This window comes from Odocoileus virginianus, chromosome 32, assembly GCF_023699985.2.
Source record: "Odocoileus virginianus isolate 20LAN1187 ecotype Illinois chromosome 32, Ovbor_1.2, whole genome shotgun sequence".
Classification (NCBI taxonomy): domain Eukaryota; kingdom Metazoa; phylum Chordata; class Mammalia; order Artiodactyla; family Cervidae; genus Odocoileus; species Odocoileus virginianus.
The window spans coordinates 19,255,108-19,274,183 of record NC_069705.1 but is presented as its reverse complement, the minus strand read 5'-3'; the positions used below and the strand labels follow the sequence as shown (position 1 = coordinate 19,274,183).

The 19,076-nt window shown below is 37.8% G+C and overlaps 1 protein-coding gene across 4 annotated transcripts; it reads left to right on the top strand.

Annotated features, from left to right (window-relative positions):
• The first annotated feature begins 13 nt into the window (after positions 1 to 13).
• On the top strand, positions 14 to 18,259 carry ERI1 (exoribonuclease 1). Of its 4 annotated transcripts, none has more exons than XM_070459946.1 (7): positions 14 to 263; positions 4,122 to 4,300; positions 5,553 to 5,763; positions 10,574 to 10,657; positions 11,989 to 12,098; positions 13,781 to 13,895; positions 15,208 to 18,259. In XM_070459946.1, the coding sequence occupies exons 1-7, from the start codon at positions 156 to 158 to the stop codon at positions 15,448 to 15,450; spliced, it is 1,050 nt and encodes a 349-aa protein (XP_070316047.1). In that variant the 5' UTR covers positions 14 to 155; the 3' UTR covers positions 15,451 to 18,259. The 4 variants fall into 4 exon arrangements, with proteins under 4 accessions (XP_070316047.1, XP_070316049.1, XP_070316050.1 ...); XM_070459948.1 differs by lacking the exon at positions 14 to 263 and adding an exon at positions 296 to 431; XM_070459949.1 differs by lacking the exon at positions 14 to 263 and adding an exon at positions 496 to 658.
• Positions 18,260 to 19,076: the final 817 nt, after the last annotated feature.

The following is a 19,076-nucleotide window of genomic DNA, read 5'->3' as shown; positions in this document are numbered from 1 at the left end:
AAGTGGGAGGTACCCGCTCGAGTTTGTGTGGCTGCCGCCGCGGGAACGCGAGCCCGGTAATTTTTCAACGGAGAAAGGCTAGGCTTTCGGGCTTGGCCAGGTGAGAGTGAGCGAGTGGCGGGCTCCAGCAGCTCCCTTCTGACGTGACACGCGACATGGAGGATGAGCAGAACCTCCAACCTGGCGGCGAGGCCGTGGCTCCCGCGCGTCGCGCGTCTCTCGGGTCGGAGTGCGGGGACGAAGCCCAGCGTCCGAATCCCGAGGTGAGAATCTGGCCGCGCGCCCCTGAAATAAGAGGGTTTCCCGCGGGAACCGCAGCTCGTGCGCCCTGGGACCCTAGCCCTGGCCGCCTTTCCTGGCCTCAACTGCGGGAGCCGTTTTGTGGGGGTAGTTGTCATTGAGCCCTTTCCAGTTCCAGGTACCGTCTGGAAGTAAGTCAACAGCCCAGACGAACTGAGTGTGCGAACTGAGGTTTTAGACGTTCTGAGTGGGAATTCTGCTCTAAACTTTCGGAGTTAACAATCGGTTACACGGTTGCTATCGTCATTCGGGTAGCCCTAGTCTGTAATAGGTAGTTTATGTTTTTAGAAATCTCACCCCAGCTCCAAGTATATCACCCCTTAAGACCTTTAAGGCCATCTCCCAGCCTTCGCAAAAGGTAACTCTGCCTGTTGGCTGGGACTTCGTCTATGGTTTTTGGACCATTTTACTCCTGCTTCGTATAAACATAATGTATGAGTGGTGGTGGTAATGATTTTGACAGCTCAGTGGTAGATCCTACAGTGACGAAGTTGTAAAGACGGTCTTAAAACGTCTTTAATCATCTTTTTTGATAGGTATAATTATTGTTGACTAGCTGCAGACTGTAAATAATACCAAAACTGGTCATTTTCTATTAATAATATACAAATACTGAGTGCCTCATAGTGTGGGTAGTTGGAGGAGGCGTCCTAACTTTTGCTCTTTCCACCTACAGCCAATTCTCCACATAGCAGCTGGAATAATCTTTAGTAACATGAATCTGACTGGGTTTCTCCCCTCCTAAATCTTCAGTTTGCCGGCCCCAGGACTTGGCTCCTTCCTCCATTCTTAGCTGTAGCTCTTCCCACTTGCTCTCAGTGGCCACCATCCTTGGTGTTATGGTGGGTGGTTTTTCTTGTTAAAGGTCTTTTGTGTGCTTTCTTTGCCCTGAGTCTTTGAATAGTTAATCTGGTTCACCTTATGATGCTACTTTCAGAGAGGCCTCCATATCTCTTCTCTCTAAAGAACCATTTCTACTCTGCCATCCTTCTTCAGTTTAAGATACTGTCAATAACACTGTCATGTGAGTTGTACAAAAATAATTTTTAAAAGTTTATGTTTAATGAGAGTAGCGTGATTGAATACACTTTATTTAAATGTCTTAAAACTTTGAGCTAAAAACAAAACAAAACTGAGCTGTAGTGACTCAAGGCCTGAATCTGTGTTCCTGGTTGGTTTTAGTGACCGTCATATTTGTTAAAATCCTGTTGTTGGATGCTTTTAATAAATGATGATACAGTCCTTTTTTTTTTTCAGGCTTAAGTAAGCAAGTTTGGATTTCAGCTAAGTAAATTTTCATTATCCTTTATATCAACAAAAGTGTTTTCACAGATGAATAGGTATTACATTTTTATGTTTTTAACGAAGTAGGTTCAAATTTCATCAGAACTCTTCTTTGGGAAAGATTTTAATCAAGTTCAATTCTGCTTCTGATTTCTTTAATGTGTAGATTCAGAGGCTTTTTAAAAAAAATAGGTAATGTGCAGGGGTTTTGGGGGCAATAAAATAATGGAAATGTTTCTAAAACATCTATTTCCTAAATGTTCTTGCCACAGAAAAGGTTTCTTTTGATCATGGTCGCTTCCATATTGTAAAGATTCTCTCATTTGAGATAATATAACCTATGTAATCATTTACTGGGACATGTGAAAATTGCAGAATGTCACAGTATCATGAAGTTGAATATTCCTTCCTATACTGTGGAGTCTCCTTACTTTGCTCATTGTATGGCTGATACTTTATGTCATTGGACAGATGGACTCAGACATTGGGGAGGGTACCATTGTCAATCTGTGTATTACTTGGTAAACTAACCTTGTGTTTTTGCAGATTAATAATACATACAGGGTTTTAAATATTTTCTTTCTGCTTCTTAGTGGATTGTCTTGAATAGCTTTCTTTGGAAGTTTGTGTAGACTGAAATTTGTGAGAACTGCACCTTGACCGTGTCCTGAGCTTCACTGAAGGAGGAGGACTAGAGTTGGACCCAGGGGATGAGACAACTTTCTTTATTGAAATCATGATTTATAACATATTTAGAAGAGGCCTTTTACTTGTGGGTAATTTTTGTAACTACAGTTCTAGATGAAAATAAAGCATGTGAGTAGGAGAGAGGACTAAGCCAAAGAGAAAACTCGCTTAAATTGACTGAGACATCTGTTTTGGTAGGCAAACTGTTGTTCAGTGTAGAACCTAAATTTTAACCTGATTGAAGATGGAGTTTAAAATTCACTGTAAGTATAACAACAAAGGGTGAATTAGGAATCCTGATTATATTCTAATGATAAAGTAGCCAAGCGTTGTAAATTTATTATTTAAAGCAAATTATTTTCTTTCCCTTTAGTCAAAGATCTGTGAAATAAGGTTTCTAAAACATTTGTTATCAAGTAACTTCAATATAATTATTCTTCATTTTACGGACAGTTCATACTTTGGAATTCCTGACCTCTTCCTCAGAGGAGATGGGAGTGAGTATTTCTAGTACAGTGTCTGCCGAACGTGTGTTACATTAAATGGAGAGTTAAGAGTGAGAAATAGTCCCTGAGTCATCAGGATTGGTCCTGACTCAGAGACTGTGGCCTTTCCATGGTTATCCCTCCTCAATGTGTAATTAAAGTTCACATGGGGGCAGTATAGTAAATTATAACTAACAAGTTTTGTATAGATTGCTAGTAAACCCCAAAGTATTTTTGAAAATTCTGGAACATACCTAATATTTGTGACATTGCATGTGGAAAATAACTTGTAAATGAATCTTTGGAGCTTAACATTTTAGTAATTTAGGGGTTACCTGTGGCATAATTAGAGTCGAATTGTCTTTCTCAACTTGAATTTTAATTTAAGAATGGAAGAACAGTTTATAATGTAGTAACTATAGTTCTCCTGAATAACCTATATATATGTATGTAACTGTTGGAAATTGTGTGTTTTGAAACAATGTGTTTTGATCTTTGCTTTGGGTAATAACATGTTTTTGATTAGATTTCTCGCCATTTTATTTTTATATTGGCCAGTTTCTGTTAACTTTGTGAAATGAAGTCAGGCTAAAAATTCTCAGGAAGACACTCATTTATACGTGTTAAGTGTTGTGAAAGGTTATTTAAAAATTGGTTCATTTGTAAATTTTAGAATATTGTTTGTGAAAAGGTCTGATCTTCAGTCTGTGATGGTAATATTTATTGATAGCCATGGTAGGTATGGGTTTTTCCATTACAGTGATGCCAGTGGTAAAGAATCTGCCTGCCAGTGCAGGAGTTGTGGGTTCAATCCCTGGGTCAAGGAGATCCCCTGGAGAAGGGAATGGTAATCCACTCCAGTATTCTTGCCTGGAACATTCCTTGGACAGAGGAGCGTGGTAGGCTACAGTTCATGGGGTTGCTAAGTGTCAGATACCACTGAGCAACTAAGCACATGGTGGGTGTGGCATTGGGAACCTGATATACTTGATTTCATTTAATCCTTATAATGACGTCTCCCACATACTATTTATCAGTTATTATTATATTTTATTTTATAGATAATGAAACTGAAGATCAGAGGCTAATAAGTAATTACCCAAGGTTATGCAGCTAGTAAATAATCAGCTGGGGGCTCTGTCCTGAGGTTGTTCTGACTCCCAACCCCAGGGCTCTTTTTATCTAGCTTCTTTTCTTGTAAGATAACCTCATGACTCAGAAGAGAGCAGGGTAAATTGTTCTGGAAACACATCTTTCTTCTTGCTCTGTGCTTTTATTGAACATACAGCACAAAGAGGCCTTAATCTTTAAGATGCTTATACTAACTGTAAACTCTATATATACCCACACTTTATTTTTTTGTAGAAAAAGCAACGGTGTAGACTCGATGGCCAAGAAACAAAAGCATCTAAGTTGATTACCTCCAGTGCAAGTGATTTCAGTGACCCAGTTTACAAAGAGATTGCGATTACGAATGGTTGCATTAACCGAATGAGTAAGGAAGAGCTCAGAGCCAAACTTTCAGAATTCAAGCTTGAAACCAGGTAACTAAAAATAACTTTCAGATAGCAAAAGTAGTACACGTTCATCCTAGAAAAGCTGGAAAACACTGACAAAAATCATCTGTAATGATTAATTATCAGCTGATTAGTTATCAGGATTTTTCGTGGATAAGATTCCTTTTCAGTGGTAATTTCAAAAGGAAAACAAAAGAGTAGAAACATTTTTTCTAACAGTCACTAATTGATGATGTGACCAAAATGCCTTCCTTGTCACTTCCCATTAGTTACAGTTTTTAGATCCTCTTATTTTTACTACCATTTTGTATTTGCAAGCCCCTCTAGGACTCAATCAAGTAACAATGAAGGACTTTAGATTTTTTGAAGAAACACATACTATTTGACGAACCAGTGTGACTGCCTTTACCCACCGTAGTTATCTGTTTAGAACAACCTTGTCCCACCTTCTGTTTGTGGAACACATATTTTAAAAATAACTGTAGGGACTTCCCTGGCAGTTCAGTGGTTAAGACTCCAAGCTTCCACTGCAGGTTCAATTTCTGGTTAGGGAACTTTGATCCTGCATGCCATGGAGCATGGCCAAAAAATAAAAAAAAAAATCTGTAAAACTGAATCTTCTAAATCATATTTTACCCATGGTAAATTAGAAATCTATTTCCAGTTAAGAATCTACTGGCTATGGCAGTGTTCTTCTGGACATGGTTTATTTTAGGATGTCTCCTAAATTAGTTTTCCTAGTTAAATAGCTGAGGGGCATTCAACTTTATATACTAGGCTCATAATACTTTTAAATTTACATGGATTTTTTTTTTTAAGTTATCTAACTTACAAAAGCCAAAGCTAGGAAAGAGCATAAGTTGTTTAACTTGCCTGGATTTTTATTCTCTGAAGTTTGTGTTTGGTCGGTAGAATAATTCAGTCTTAATTTCAGTTTTTGTATCCTGTATGTCATCTTATTGTATAAGGCAACAGGGCTAGGTAGGTGGTGTATGCCAGCAAAGCTGCTGGTGTGAAAGACCAATATATAGTTTATATACTGTACAACAAAAATGAAAAATTACATGTGAAGGAAAATACTGATGCTGTATTAGGTGCTCTGTTTTAATTAGTTGCTTGCTGACTTAGCTCTGATTCCTGCTTTCTTTACCTTCATTTGGCTAACATTTGCTAAATTAGGCTGTGACTATCAGTGTTCAATCCAGTGCCAGCAGGTAGGAGTTCACGTTCTTGACTATAAAAGTCACCTCAGAGTTCATTTTATTCTTATTTTCAATAGAGGTGTAAAGGATGTATTAAAGAAGAGACTGAAAAACTATTACAAGAAGCAGAAGCTGATGTTGAAAGAGAGCAATTGTGCTGACAGTTACTACGATTACATTTGTATTATTGACTTTGAAGCCACTTGTGAAGAGGGAAACCCACCTGAGTTCATACATGAAATAATTGAATTCCCTGTTGTTTTGCTGAATACTCATACCTTAGAAATAGTAAGTGAATTTATATTTTAATTTTTGTTTTAGCAGCAGCTGTTCTGGGGTTGACTAGTAAGGTGGAGGATTCCATTTGCTGTTTTAGTTAGAATTCTAAAGGGGGGTGTTTGCTCTTGATTCATTCTTAATAGATGGGCTATAATAATTTCAGAGTCTGCTGCTCTCCTTTTCCAGTAGCTTAAAAAAACACAAAGCTCCCTGATGCCTGGCCCTTGTCCCAAATATTAGTTGTTCTGTGGTGGGGCCCCTAGCATCAGCTTTTTTGTTTTCTTGAAAGCTCAGTTGGTATGCAGTCAAGGTTAAGAACCACTGCAGTAGACTACTGTATACTTTAATCTATAAAAATGCTAAGGTACAGAAGTTACCTTTCAACCTAAAACCAGTTCACTTTCTGATGAAAAGTTTATGGGCGAACAACTCTTGTAACCTTGGCTTTTAAGCCATGTAACATACATGCACTGTTAGCTCAGAAGCTCAACAGGATCCCTCCAGATAAATGCCATTCGCCTTGTAAAATCTGACCAAGGATTGAAACAGCTCATCTATGCAGAGGTACCACTTTGATGGTATCCCCAGTTGCCACACACTGGGAATAAATATAAAAAGGCTTTGTGCATTAAAATACACAGCATTTTCCCTTTGTGCCGTTTGAAGCCTCTTAATCAGCCCATTTAAATAATTCCTTGTCCAAGTCAGATTAAAGGTCAGTAAGTTAAAAGAAGACTTCCCTGGTAGCTCAGCTGGTAAAGAATCCACCTGCAATGCAGGAAACCCTGGTTTGATTCCTGGGTTGGGAAGATCCGCTGGAGAAGGGAGAGGCTACCCACTCCAGTATTCTTGGGCTTCCCTAGTGGTTTAGCTGGTAAAGAATCTGCCTGCAGTGCGGGAGACCTGGGTTCAATCCCTAAGTTGGGAAGATCCCTGGAGAAGGGAACAGCTACCTACTCCAGTATTCTGGTATAATTAAAAGAAAAAATGACAGCTATGAAAAAATCATCTTGCATAATTCACTAGGTCTTACTTTCTCAGTGATGGGTGAGGCTCTTGCCACTCTCCTCCCACATTTAGACATGAATGATTCATTGCTTTCTACTGTGTTATTACATCACATTGTTGTTATTGTTCAGTCGCTCAGTCGTGTCCAACTCTGAGACCCCGTGGACTGCAGCACACCATGCTCCCTGTCCTTCACTATCTCCCGGAGTTTGCTCAAACTCATGTCTGTTGAATTGGTGATGCCATCCAACCATCTCATCCTCTTTCACGCGCTTCTCCTCCCGCCTTCAGTCTTTCCCAGCATCAGGGTCTTTTCCAGTGAGTTTGTTCTTTGCATCAGTTGGCCAAAGTATTGGAGCTTCAGCTCCAGCATCAGTTCTTCCAATGAATATTCAGGATTGATTTCCTTTAGAATTGACTGGTTTGATCTCCTTGCAGTCCAGGGGACTCTCAGGAGTCTTGTCTAGCGCCACAGTTCAAAAGCATAGATTGTTCGGTGCTCTGCCTTCTTTATGGTCCAACTCTCACATCCGTACATGACTACTGGAAAAACCATAGCTTTGACTGTAAGGGCCTTTGTTGGCAAAGTGATGTCTCTGCTTTTTAACATGCTGTCTAGGTTTGTCATAGCTTTTCTTCAAGCAGCAAGTGTGTTTTAATTTCATGGCTGCAATCCCATCACATACAAACTGGTTATTTTCACACCATAAAAAACCTTCGCTTGATCCCACTTCCCTGACAACTACCCTGTGTCTTTGTTCCTCCACGGCAGATTTCTTTATAAAAGTTATATACATTTCTGTCTCTCTTTCCTCCCATTCTCTTAAGTCCCCACCACTTGCAGATATAAGTTATGTATTCCGTCCCATCACTCCACTAAAATCACTCCTCAGTGTCATTTTTGACCTTTGCTTAAGTCCTGCTGGAACTGACCGCTCTCTCCTTGAAACACTTTCCTCAGAGAACTGCCAATACCCCTCATTGGCCTACATTTTTGCCAGCCTCACTGGGCTCCCTTTCACAGTTTCCTTTGCTGTTTCCTCTTCTCCCGCTTCCTAGTATTGGACGCCATAGGTTCAATCCCAGCTCTTCTTCTCTGTATACACTTTCTCCCTTAATGAACTCGCCTGTCATCTAGTTCCATAGCTTTTAGAAATTCCATAGAAACGGATATCTTCTGAATACATATCTCCAGCCTCATCCTTGATCCAAAATCCAGGCTGTTACTTAACATCTCTACTTTGACATCTAAACATCCTAACGTGTCCCAGACTGAATTTACTGTCAATTGTTTTATCTTCAACCTTCCTGGCTTGAGGGCTGGCAACTCTGTCCTTCTGCTTGCTCAGTCCTGAAACCTTGGAGTCATCCTTGACTCCTATTCTTTTGCATCACACATCTAGGCTATCAGGACTCTTGTTGGTTCTGCCTTCAGAGTGCATCCAGAACCAGCCACTTAACTGCACTGCTATGCCTGTAGTTTGAGCCCCATTGATTTCTTGTCTGGGTTTACGGCATTTGTTCACCATTTAACCAGTCTCTGTTTCTAAGGACTTTCCTTGATAGCTCAGTTGGTAAAGAATCTGCCTGCAATGCAGGAGGCCCCAGTTCAATTCCTGGGTCAGGAAGATCTGCTGCAGAAGAGATAGGCTACCCACTCCAGTATTCTTGGGCTTCCCTTGTGTCCTTGTTCCCTATAGCCAGTTCTCAATTTAGTGACCTGTGAAACTGAAAGTTGCTCAGTCGTGTCTGACTCTTCGCAACCCCGTGGACTATACAACCCCTGGACTATCCCCTTGGAATTCTCCAGGCCAGAATACTGGAGTGGGTAGCCTTTCCCTTCTCCAGGGGGTCTTCCCAACCCAGGGATCAAACCCAGGTCTCCTGTATTGCAGGCGGTTTCTTTACCAGCTGAGTTATGAGGGAAGCCCCTTTAGTGACCAGAGTGCTCCTTATAAAATAGAAGACTTATGATTTCATTCCTCTGTTCACAGCTCTTTTATGGACCCCTGTTTAACTCAGATTAAAAGTTATATTCCTTTTACAATCTGGCCTCTAGTTACCTCTGATTGCAGCATGTTGACCTGCTTGCTGCTTCTCAGAAACGCCAGGCATGCTCCACCCCCTCACCTCCCAGAGCTTTAGCTCAAATTCCTTTCCTCCAGAGATCTTGCTGCTAATTTCCTTCCTCCCCCCCTCATCCTTCCTCCCTCCCTTCCTTCCAGGCCTTCCTTAACTCCTGCCTCCTAAATAAAGTCTCACTGGCTCTCTATTCACTCTGAACACCCCCAGCCACCAGTGTTTCTGATCCCTCTTATCTACTATTATTTTTTAAGAACCTTCATCACCTTTTAACTTACTATGTACTTTATTTAAGTAATTATACACTATTTGGTCAGTGAATGCATAGTTAGTTCTCTGGCATCATTCTCTTACAAATGTTAAATAATACCAGCTTGTGATGGTAAGAGAGATTGGATCTTTTTTTTTTTTTTTAAATTTTCATTTAAAATTATGAGATAAAATCCTGATACTTAAAAGGATGAAGTAAAATGAAGTAAAGTCACACTTAAAAGGATAGACTTCATTTATCTAAGAAATCCAAGAAGTAGAATTTTTTCTTTTGAAATATGTCTGATAAGTAAAGGACGTCTCTTAACTTTAGAAGTTCAGATGTTCTTTGCTGGTCTTTCACTCTTTTACAATTATTGTTAACTATTGATAATTCATCTGCTTAATACACTAGTGTGTAAAAAGAATTTTGTAAACACTGTTTTTTCTTAATTTTTTAATCTTCTATTATAAAGAATATTCTTTGTCTTTTCCTTCATAGCTACCTAGTATTAATAGTTGCTGCCAATAAATCTTTAAAAGACTTTGAAATTGTCCTTGATTTGAACAAGTGACTTAGTGTGATCTGGTTTAGGGAAGCTGCATTGGGCTAAAGGAAGAAGCACTTAGATCTGAGCTTGATGATAACAGTTCTGTCCTTACTGAGTTCACAGAGTTGTTGTGAGCACAGAATAAGAATGCAAACCTGAAAGCTTCTTCAAGAGGTTAAACATTGCTAAAATAATTAGTGCTATTACTATGCTTTATTTATTTATTTTTTATTTTTTTTTAATTTTTATTATTTGGAGGCTAATTACTTTACAATATTGTAGTGGTTTTTGTCATACATTGACATGAATCAGCCATGGATTTACATGTATTCCCCATCCCGATCCCCCCTCCCACCTCCCTCTCGACCCGATCCCTTTGGCTCTTCCCAGTGCACCAGGTCCAAGCACTTGTCTTATTACTACGCTTTAAACTGCTGCATGTCATATAGTTAAATTTTGATTACTCAGAATTCAGTTTAGTGAAATCTTAATATAAAAATAAGATCTAATTAGTGAATGAGAGCAGGAATCTGAACTAATTTATTGTAACTGAAAACTGGCATTTCTTCAGCATACTTTCTGTTATTTGAAAAGCTCTTAATATCTTCAACTAGAGATTGTGTTAATAGGCTTTACATTTCCAAAATATTATAAGCAAAGTCATCAGTGTTTTGCTCCTCTGGTTAAACTTTGGTTTGAAGATTTTAGATACTTATTCTATCTTAAACGTTTGTAAAGTGTGAAACATAATTTATTAACTAAAAAATTAGAGTAATTTGGGAATAGGGCATTAGCCTTAAATTGTTAAAACTGTAGTCTCTGCCTTAACCACCTGTAAGGTTACAACCCGGTGTGGCTGATGTTGTCATGTATTATGTCATGTATCTTAAGTCATAGAAATACTTCAATCTGCTGTCCTTCCCTTGCAGGAAGATACATTTCAGCAGTATGTGAGACCAGAGATTAACACCCAACTTTCTGACTTCTGCATCAATCTAACTGGAATTACTCAGGTTATCATTCTGTGTTCCTTTTTGTAGAGTTTGAAGGAAGTTTTGAAATTAGGGATTTATTTCATAAAATTATTGTTGTAAACAATTAAATGTGACACTTTCCTTGCTTGGTAAAGATCTTTTGCTTTGTAATATTTAGAAAACAGGAAAGCACATTTTACACCTGATAAGATTTTTTTCAGCCTTTTAAAGTGTTGTAATGATGAATCTAAGCATTTCATTTGTTTGGAGCATTAGTGCAGAAAAAGTTAAGTTACCATGCTGCACTTGGGGATGAAGTTTTAAAATATATCTGTTTACAACCTGATTTTATATATAGCCTAATTTTTTTTAGGTCTCTGACTTTTGGTTGTATTCTAATGTGGCAGGCCCTTTGTCCATTTACTTAGTTGCTTTATTCATTCGTTCAGCAAATATTTGAGGGTGTGCTTAATATCTGCCGAGCTACAAGGGATACAGGATACAGCAGTCAGGATAGTCTCTCTCCTCAGCTCTCTTAGCAATTGTAGATTGGGGGGACTGACACAAAAAAACAGTGGTCACAGTATAGTTAGGAAGACTGATAGTGTTTCCTCAGGGTGTCATGGGCATCTGTAGAAAGACCCTTCTCTGACAAAGGGAACGGAGGACTATCCTGGGCAAAACTCAAGTTGGTGAGCTTGGGCAGAGTCACGATGGGTAAACAGATGTAAAAGAATGACTGGGCATTTCAGGTGTGAAGGGCAGAACTTTTAAGTGGTTCAGGATGGTTCAGGTGTCTTAGGGGCTGAGGAGAAAATGGTCACAGATAAAGCTGAAGTAATAGAGATGAGCTATATCGTGAAGGGTCTTATATGTCTTTTTTGTCTGGAAAGCCTTGGTGAGTGTTTGGAGGATTTTCAGTATGAAAGTGATGTGATGGATGATTTACATCTTCGGAAGATGTATGTAGTATGTTTTGGAAAGACGTGAGCTTTGAGATGCTGAGACCCTGTAGAGGGCCGGGGCTTTCAGCTGAGAAGAGATGGCCCTTTTCTCCCCTCTGGAGAATCAAGAAGCCACTAGGTTGAGGCCTGAAAAAGAATGCCTGCGGATGATCTTACATCTTCATTTGGGGACAGTTATATACTTCAGTTGAAAGCAGTTCCTAATATTTGGCTATAAACAATTCTTAATTGTCTTAAAATTGGAATTTTGGATGAATCTTAGCCTAAGAAACCATAGAGTTCAAAACATCATAGATAAAACTTTGTCCTGCTCTTTCATGTCCCTCCAGTGTTTGTGTCTTGAGTATTTTGTAGGACTGTATGTAACTACCGTGATTTTTATGTATTTTACTTTCATATCTTCAGGAGCAAGTAGACAGAGCTGATACCTTCCCTCAGGTACTGAAAAAAGTCATTGACTGGATGAAATTGAAGGAATTAGGGACAAAGTATAAATATTCCATATTAACAGATGGGTAAGTATTTAGGAAATTTATCTTAATCTACTTTTTAAGATTTAAGATACCCTTATTCATATAACTTTTAGAATAACCACAGAAAATATTATTTCCTGAAGGAGCCCCCACAGTAGACAGTAGTTTTCCTTTCATATCCTTATCCTTAGTTAAATTTTTAAGTCCTAGGGGTCAAACAGAGGAGCGAAAGAAATAACAGTCTGATCCAGGACTAGAAGAAGATTAAATATTAATATGTAAAATCTAAATGATTTTATTGTTTTTATCATGACATTTCTTGCTCAAAAAAGTCCAAACTCTTCAGTCTGGCTTTTAAGGCTCTCATCTAATCCCACCCTACCTATGTAGCCTAATCCTCCTGCTGTTTCTCTTTTTCACTCCAGTCAGGCTGACACATGAATCATAGGGGTTTATCCTTCCTCTGTGTATGCATGCAACTTTCCTCTCTGCTGGAAGGTTCCCTTCCTTCGCTACTTACTTCTTTATTACTCAAAGCCCAGCTCGTGTTTTACTCCATACATTATAACTCATGTTGTTTCTGTTGAAGTCTTACAGCCTCTGCAATAGGTACCATTCATGTTGGCATCTAACTAAATATTCTGATATCTAAACTTTTATGTGTGTAAGATTTATGTTTGCAAGGAAATTAACAGTCCTTTCAGAGCAAGAGGTTTTGCAACTTGAGAATCTTCCATATTGCTTACTATATAGTGCTGAGCTTGAAATTATGCTTCATAAGCATTAGTTACATGAAAAGTCAAGTATGGAGATGAGAGTGATTAAAACAGGGATTAAAAATGGAAATTTATGAATACATTGATGAGCCTCTTTAGAAATCTTATCACTGATTTTCAGCATAAATGAGTAGTGTCCCTGCTTAATTACACAGGTGTCTCTGTCATAATACAGTGTGTGCAGTTCTGTAAAAACTTTGCATTCTGGGACAAATTGTTCAAAATCTGTGCAGTTTTGTAACCAGAGGACTAACAAAAACAGTGATTACCTCCAGAGATAATTTGGACAGTCCAGGCAAGCAGCCCGCGGTCTGTGGAAGTCACCTCAGAGGATGTTACAAGTCCACAGAAGCCAGAGGATCGTGGGGGCAGGCATTTGTTTTTAATTTTCTTAAAAGTACTCCACTTGCCATTACAGCAGCTGAGTTGAGAATTTTTCTTTTTTCTTTCTTACTGAAGAGTATAATTTCAACTGCTTCAATTCTGACTCCCTTGGCTGAGGAAAAACTATATATGAAGCAGTACAGTTTCCACATGATACAGTCAGGATTCTTGATTTGTGTTGTAGAAGCATGTACTATGGCAGAACAGATTGTGTTCTAACTACTTGATATTCTCTGTGTTTCTCTCAGGTATTTTGTTCATTTGTTTGTAGTTTTCGTTTTATCTCAAAGCATACCCTCTGAGGGTATGTGATAAACCTGGCATTAAAAGTAAGCTGGGCAGTTCCTTTAGAGTTGTGAAAAAATACTCAAGAGGATAGAGGGGAAGTTTATTTTTGAGTTATTGTGGAGAAAGAGAAGTTAGATTTCTGAGCTTGATGTTATGTGTAAATATAAGAAGGATGATGTATAAATAAAAACAAATAATTGAATGACTTAAGATCCTCATTTTAAAGAATGGTATAGCATGTATTTAATTCAGTTTTCTTTCCTCTTTCGACTTAAGTTCATGGGATATGAGTAAGTTCTTGAACCTTCAGTGCCAGCTAAGCAGGCTCAAATATCCACCTTTTGCCAAAAAGTGGATCAATATTCGAAAGTCATATGGAAACTTTTACAAGGTACGATTACTATATTGATTATACTGCTCTTGATGATAGATTTATTATATTTTGCATGTACATGAAGTTGTAATTTACTAGGGACTTTTCACAGAAGATCATATAATTATTATGCAGACTCTAAATAGTTATGTTCATGTGAGTTTAGAAAAATAAGCTGTCTTCCTCACTCAACCTGTTACTCAAACAGGGTAAATGTATATATTTGTTGTTGTTCAGTTGCTAAGTCGTGTCTGACTTTGCGACCCCATGGACTGCAGCACGCTGGGCTTCCCTTTCCTTCATTATCTCCCAAAGTCTGTGCAAGTTCATGTCCACTGATGATCTTTAGTAACAGAGATTTGAAACTGAAATATATGGCTTGCTTCTGGAACAAACAGTTCATACTGATTTTTAATTTTAGCAAAGTTAATATGTGTGTATAGTGTGAATTATTTAAAATACTAAATAATATTGCAGGTCTTAAATAGCAGTCTTCCCCCATGGCCCTTACCGGTACTGGTTCCATTTCTCCCAAACACTTGGCAGTTTTTTAAGCTGTTTCTTCTCATATTAACCTCCTATTTCTAAATTATATATTTATGCTATTTCTTGAGTTTTCAGTCTGAGTTATCTGTTGAGTTCCTGCAGTGGACAGTGAAGATTTAGCTCTATTAAACAGCGACCATTCCTGCCTATCCTTCCTCTCCCTGCATCTTTCTAACTCAGTCACATTAGCTTTATAATCATTATTCAGTGTTTACATTTCTAATGACTGTGGAGAGTGTTCTCAGCTTTCAGTCAGATTGTTTACTTTTTTTGTTGCTGCATTTTAATAATTCTTTATACATTCTAGATGTTAATCCCTTTTCATATGTGTGATTTGCAAGTATTTTCTTCCATTCTGTGGGCTACCTTTTCCCTCTGGTAATAGTGTCATTTGATATATAAAAAGTATAAATTTTGTCAATTAAAATAATACATTACAGAAAAATACCATGCAAAACAATTAGTTTGGGTTAAAACAGTAGGGCTTCAACTTAGATGTTCAGAACAATGTATTTCTTTTCATAAATGATTTATTAAGTTACAGAACTGCAAACTTTTTGTTTTATGGACTCCCATCTGTTTGTATTTTTATCTAAATCTCTTTAAGATCTTTTTTTTTTAAAGTCTAAGAATTCTGTTTGCTTCATTTGATCTAGGAGTTTTTGCCCTTTGCCTAAATTTTTACTATTTTGCCTATTACTGTTAATTTTCAGTCTCTTATTTTCTACTTCACTGAGACTTACAAAATACTAAAGAGTTATTCACTGAGCTGTTCATGTTTCAGGTTCCTCGAAGCCAAACTAAGCTGACAATAATGCTTGAAAAACTCGGAATGGATTACGACGGGCGGCCTCACAGTGGTCTTGATGACTCTAAGAACATTGCCCGAATAGCAGTCCGAATGCTGCAGGATGGGTGTGAACTCCGGGTTAACGAGAAGATGCATGCGGGGCAGCTAATGAGTGTGTCCTCTTCACTGCCGATAGAGGGCACTCCAGCGCCACAAATGCCGCATTCCAGAAAATAACAGCATTTTTGCCCTTTTGCCTGTGGATCATTCACTCTAGCTGGAGCTGCTACAAAGAGGTAGCAGATGAATACCTATTGAATTAGTCCTGCAGTGCAAAATTTAAGCACCTTAAACATTTAAAATCTTATTACAGTAATAGGTATATGCATACATATGTGAACAGATTCCGTGGGAGGGCATATTGAATTCTTTGTCACCAGCACTTTTGATATGAGCAGTGTTTGTTACACAGTAACAGTTCCTGCTTAGAATTGAATTTTATAATTTAAGGTGTCCAAGATGTGTTCCTTTGGGTTTAAAATGCAAGGTTTATTGGCTCTCCCCTTGAATGTTGTATCTTACTGATGTTAAAATATGTGATGTATTTCTACATCAACATCATTAGATCAGATTTCTTCAAATGCAGAAAAGATCAGAAAGGTGGGCCTTTATCTACTAGCCTTTGGGTTTTAAGAATATCAGAGTCCCTTTGATTTTTGAAGCTTATTTGTGAACATGAGCTGTGAGTGGTAAATTTCATAAAGTACTTAGTACACATATCTGCCTGTTTGGTTTTTTTTTTTTTCTTTTTATAACTGGAAGGCTCATGATAGGTTATAGGGTCTGGTTAAAAATTCAGTTACTGATGTCAATGGAAAGTCAAAAGAAAATACCACTTAAAGGAATATAAGGGCTACAGCTTGAAGTTTATAATATATAGATTAATCATTGAGGTCTTGGATTTGGTTTTTCGGTTCCCCTCCCTCTTGTGACATATCTGCCCTCTTTCTTAAATCTAAGAGACCATGCTTTGATTTAGACTTTCAAGGTCACTACTTAATTTTGCATTTGTATTAAGCATTATGAGTGAGGTTAATAAAGTCAAATAATACTTTCTACCATATCTTATGTTTATATTTTTAAAAACTGATTTTACATAGTGAGTGACCACCAAATGTTGAATAGGTAATTCTTAACTAATTCTGAAAACAAAAATGTGTTTATGTAGTTTAGAAAGTAAAACTCTCCTTATCTAGAAATACTTATTTTCAGAATTGGATTTCCCACTGTAATTTTCCTGGAACAATTTCATTAGCATTGCTTCTTTTCATTCACTTCCTAATAGTAATTGTGATGCTACTTTATTTTGATGATTTATACCTTATAATCAAATGAATTTTATAAAAGTATTCCAATCCTGATACATAGGAGGAAAGTAGGCATTTTCAGAGTGCTGTAGGTTTTTAACTTAAAAGAATGAATTCCTGCCTCTGAGCAGTCATTACAGCATCAGCATAATAAAGAATAATTAGAGGATAACAGAAGGCACAGTGTATGTGATGCCCTTAAACATACAGTTTATAGTAAAACAGGGACATCTAGGTGTCTTTGACTTGAACAGTAAATTCTTGGGGCGAAAGGGATATATGCTAAGATTTTTGATAACCCAAATAGCACCATACAAGATACCATAAAGTATTACTGGACATTTTAAAGCATTTCCTTCAAATGCTTACAGAGGAACTGTGCCAGGGCCAAGCATTAATATTCAGAAACAGCATATCACCAGCAAGGTGTGGACACTGGGATGTCCAGTCATGCTCCCTAGGCAATTTCTCCACGTAGCCATCTCACCGTAGAATTCAAATATATGCCACAGCATAGCTGGAGTCCTCTCTCACCAGCTTCCAGAGTTGCTCACAAGAGCTGAAATTTGCAAGGGAGAAATCGGAGGATAGCAAAGAAATATATTAAATTGCCTTCCTCTTTTGTTTTCAAGTCCAGCTGCTAATCTCTTTGCCTATTTTTCTTTTTGCCAAATATCAACAAGCTCATTTTATATTTCTTTTTTTAATATATATATTTCTTTTTAAGACCTTCAGCAATATAAGCTTTCAATATCCTTTTGGCTCACTAAGTGTTTTATCTGGTGATGCTTTACTGTCCTGACTCTCTCTTTAAGACTTTATTGAGGAATAATTGACAAATATGTATATATTTAAGTAGAAACATGGTGATTTGATGCACATTGTGGAATGGTACCAAGATCAAGATAATTGGCACGTACATCACCTCATATAGTTCGCTTTTTTTCTTTTTTTCATGATGAGAATGCTTGAGGTCTTCTCTCAGCAACTTTCAAGTATTCAGTACCATATTATTAAGCATGGTCACAATACTATACATTATATCTTGGAAATTATTCTTTGTATAACTGAAAATGTATATCCTTTGACCTATGTTACCTCATTTCTGCCATCTTCAGCTCTTGGCAAGCACCATTCTGTTGTCTGTTTCTATGAAGTTGGCCTTTTTTACTTTTTCTAGATTCCCCATATAGGTGATACCATAGTGTTTGTTTTCTCCGTCTGGCTTATTTCACTTAAACTTCCAGGTTCATCCACATTGTCACAAATGGTAGGATTTCCTTCTTTTTTTTATGGCTCAATAATATCCCTCTGTGTGTGCATGTGTGTGTGTGTACCATTTTTTCCCCCCCAAGGTATTTTTTGAGTTCCCTTTTGACTTCTTTGAGCCATTAGTTTCTCAGAAGTGTATGTATAATTTCCTGTTATATATGAGTTCACTTTTGTGAACTTACCAGCTTTCCTCCTGTTATTGATTTCTAGTTTCATACCTTTGTGATCAGAAAAGATACTTGGTATGATTTTAGTCATCTTAAATTTGTTGAGACTTACTTTGTGACTTAACGTATGATCTATCCTGAGATGTCCTTGTGTGCTTGAGAAGAATATGTACAGGTAATACCTCAGAGAAAGTGCGGGTTTGGTTCCAGACCACTACAATAAAGTAACTGTCACAAGAATGTGAGTCATGTGAACTTTTTTTGTATATTTACACTGTAGTCTACTAAGTGTGCAGTAGCATTATGTCTAAAAAAATTTAAACATGGTATTGCTAAAAAATACTAGTCATCTTCTGAGCCTTCATTGAGTCTTAATCACTGTTGGTAGAGGATCTTACCTTGATGTTGATTGCTGACTGACCAGACTGGTATCTGTTGAAGGTTGGGGTGGCTGTGACAGTTTCTTAGTAAGAGACAGTAATGAAAGTTTGCCACATCAGTTGACTCACAAATGATTTCTCTGTAGAATGCAGTGCTGTTTGACAGCATTTTATCCACCTTTCAAAACTGGTGTCAGTTCTCTTAAACCCTGACACTGCTTTATCAACTAATTTTATGTAATATTCTTAGTCCTTTGTTGTCATTTCAACAGTCTTCACAGCATCTTCACCAGGAGTAGATTCCATCTCAAGAAACCACTTTCTTTGCTCATCCATAAGAAGCAACTTCTTCTCCATTGGTTTTATCATGAAATTTCAGCATTTCACACCTTCTGACTCCACTCCTAATGCTAGTTCTCTTATTATTTCCACCACATCTGCAGTTACTTCCTCTGCTGAAGTCTTAAACCTCTCAAAGTCATCCAAGAGGATTGGAATCAACTTCTTACAAACTCCTGTGAATGTTGATACTTTGACCTGTTCCCATGACTCACAAATGTTCTTAGTGGCATCTAGAATGGTGACTCCTTTCCAGAAGGTTTTCAATTGACTCTGCCCAGATCTATCAGGGGGAATCTCTGTTTATCACACCTGTAGCCTTCAGTTCAATTCAGTTC